The sequence below is a fragment of the Hyla sarda genome, chromosome 10 (genome assembly GCF_029499605.1).
Source record: "Hyla sarda isolate aHylSar1 chromosome 10, aHylSar1.hap1, whole genome shotgun sequence".
Lineage (NCBI taxonomy): Eukaryota > Metazoa > Chordata > Amphibia > Anura > Hylidae > Hyla > Hyla sarda.
The window spans coordinates 24543262-24545333 of record NC_079198.1 but is presented as its reverse complement, the minus strand read 5'-3'; the positions used below and the strand labels follow the sequence as shown (position 1 = coordinate 24545333).

At 58.1% G+C, this 2072-nt stretch overlaps 1 protein-coding gene across 1 annotated transcript in view; it reads left to right on the top strand.

The window, feature by feature from the left end:
* Positions 1–281: 281 nt before the first annotated feature.
* The window catches only part of LOC130293587 (apoptosis regulator BAX-like), a 17317-nt gene continuing 15526 nt past the window's right edge, over positions 282–2072 (top strand). The window contains 1 exon segment of the mRNA XM_056542439.1: positions 282–485. Within this exon segment, the coding sequence (XP_056398414.1) occupies positions 386–485 (100 nt within the window). The 5' untranslated portion in view covers positions 282–385.

Sequence of the window (2072 nt, the reverse complement as noted above, 5' to 3'; positions counted from 1 at the left end):
TAAACCTTCCTGCTGTGAGATTCTAGGATATACTATCGGCCACATAATAAATGTCTCCTTATCACTATCATAGGGATTGGCACATCTGCCCTGCCCTGTGGTGTTCATTTAATTTCCTGTTTCCCGATCTGGTAGCAGGGTCAGGGCACACACGTGAAGCAGGTTTCAGGCAGCAGACGGCTTCCCGGTGTAGACAATGACACAGCACTAAACTTCTATTTTGCCAGTAGTCAAAATGGCGCTCGGGGCACGCAGCCCGGGGGAATGCGTCGTGACGTAGTAGAGAGCCGCGGCGCGTCATCCGAGAGGCGTGGCTCTGGCTAGCTGCTCTGTGCTGTCTTGGCGGCAAGGAGTGCAGTTTGTGAAGTCGCTGCTGGAGAAGGGTATGGCGGAACAGGGAGCCGGCGGGGATTGGCCCGGGAATGAGGACGAAGGAGCCAGCGGAGGGGTTCCGGGAGGAGATGGCCGGAGGGGGAGCAGCGCAGGTGAGCGCCATAGAGAACAGCGGGGGAGTCCCCCGGATAACATGCTCGGGCCTCTCCCCTGGGCTCCTGTACTGTATCTTTAACATGTGACGTCATGTGCGGTAGACATCATTCCTGCTGCTATGGAACTTCAAGTCCCAGACTTGGCTTTTTTTTTTTTTGTCAAACATGGGGGACCGTGGCTTTTGCCATTGGGGGGCTTATATGGTCACGTGATGTATAAGCTAGCGTGGCCCCGGCTGCACGGTGGTATGCTAAGAATCAATGTGAACAGGCACCTAAGGGAGGATCCTGGAGTCCTATGTAAGGGGGGGAGGGGGGGTATAACCAAATTTCAGCCTGCTGGGTAGTGATGGCACAGTGGGGTAAAGGGGGTATATGTGACCAGATCTGCCTGGATACTGCATGCCCAGCTACCAGTTGTTGTTGCCAGGGGAAGTTGCTGGTGTTTGTGCAGTTTCCCCTATTGGTTAAACTAGGCATAATGTACCAGTGTTTTCCAAACCGTGTGCCTCCAGCTGTTGAAATTTTGCAATTGCACTGCATGCCCATGCGATACCTTCTATATCACTTTGATGTTCTTCGCTTGGCTTTCATAGGCTCTTAAGAAGTGGTCTTCAAACTATGTGCCTCCAGCTGTTGCAAAACTACAACTCCCAGCATGCCCGGACAGCCGTTGGCTGTCTGGGCATGCTGGGAGTTGTAGTTTGGCAACAGCTGGAGGCACACTGTTGTGGAAGATCCTAAGGAGTAAATCGATGGTCTCCAACCTGAGACTGTCTAGATTTTGCAGAACCACAGTTCCCAGCATGCCCAGGAAAGCTGTTGGCTGTCAAGTCATCTTGAGAGTTTTGGACTAGTGGTCTCCAAACTGTGACCCTTCAGATGTTGTAAAACTACAACTCCTGCATGCTGGGGGTTGTAGTTGTGCAACAGCTAGAGGTCCACAGTTTGGAGATCATTTGTCTATTACTAGTTTAAAGGGGCTCATTACTTACAGATGGCATCTGATTAGTCTGACCGCTCATGAGCATAGGGGTCCTCAGTGACCCCGGTGGCTGATACTGTGCATTTGTGAGAGTTGTAGTAATTACCCCTCTAGAGATGTAAAGGCACAAACGTTGTTTGGATTTGATGCGGCCCGGGACAGGGTGCCGTAGGGGGGGGGGGACGCGGGCCGGGACAGGGTGCCGTAGGGGGGGGGGACGCGGGCCGGGACAGGGTGCCGTAGGGGGGGGGGGACGCGAGCCGGGACAGGGTGCCGTAGGGGGGGGGGGACGCGAGCCGGGACAGGGTGCCGTAGGGGGGGGGGACGCGAGCCGGGACAGGGTGCCGTAGGGGGGGGGGACGCGGGCCGGGACAGGGTGCCGTAGGGGGGGGGGACGCGGGCCGGGACAGGGTGCCGTAGGGGGGGGGTACGCGGGCCGGGACAGGGTGCCGTAGGGGGGGGGGACGCGGGCCGGGACAGGGTGCCGTAGGGGGGGGGGGGCGCGGGCCGGGACAGGGTGCCGTAGGGGGGGGGGGGACGCGAGCCGGGACAGGGTGCCGTAGGGGGGGGGGACGCGGGCCGGGACAGGGTGCCGTAGG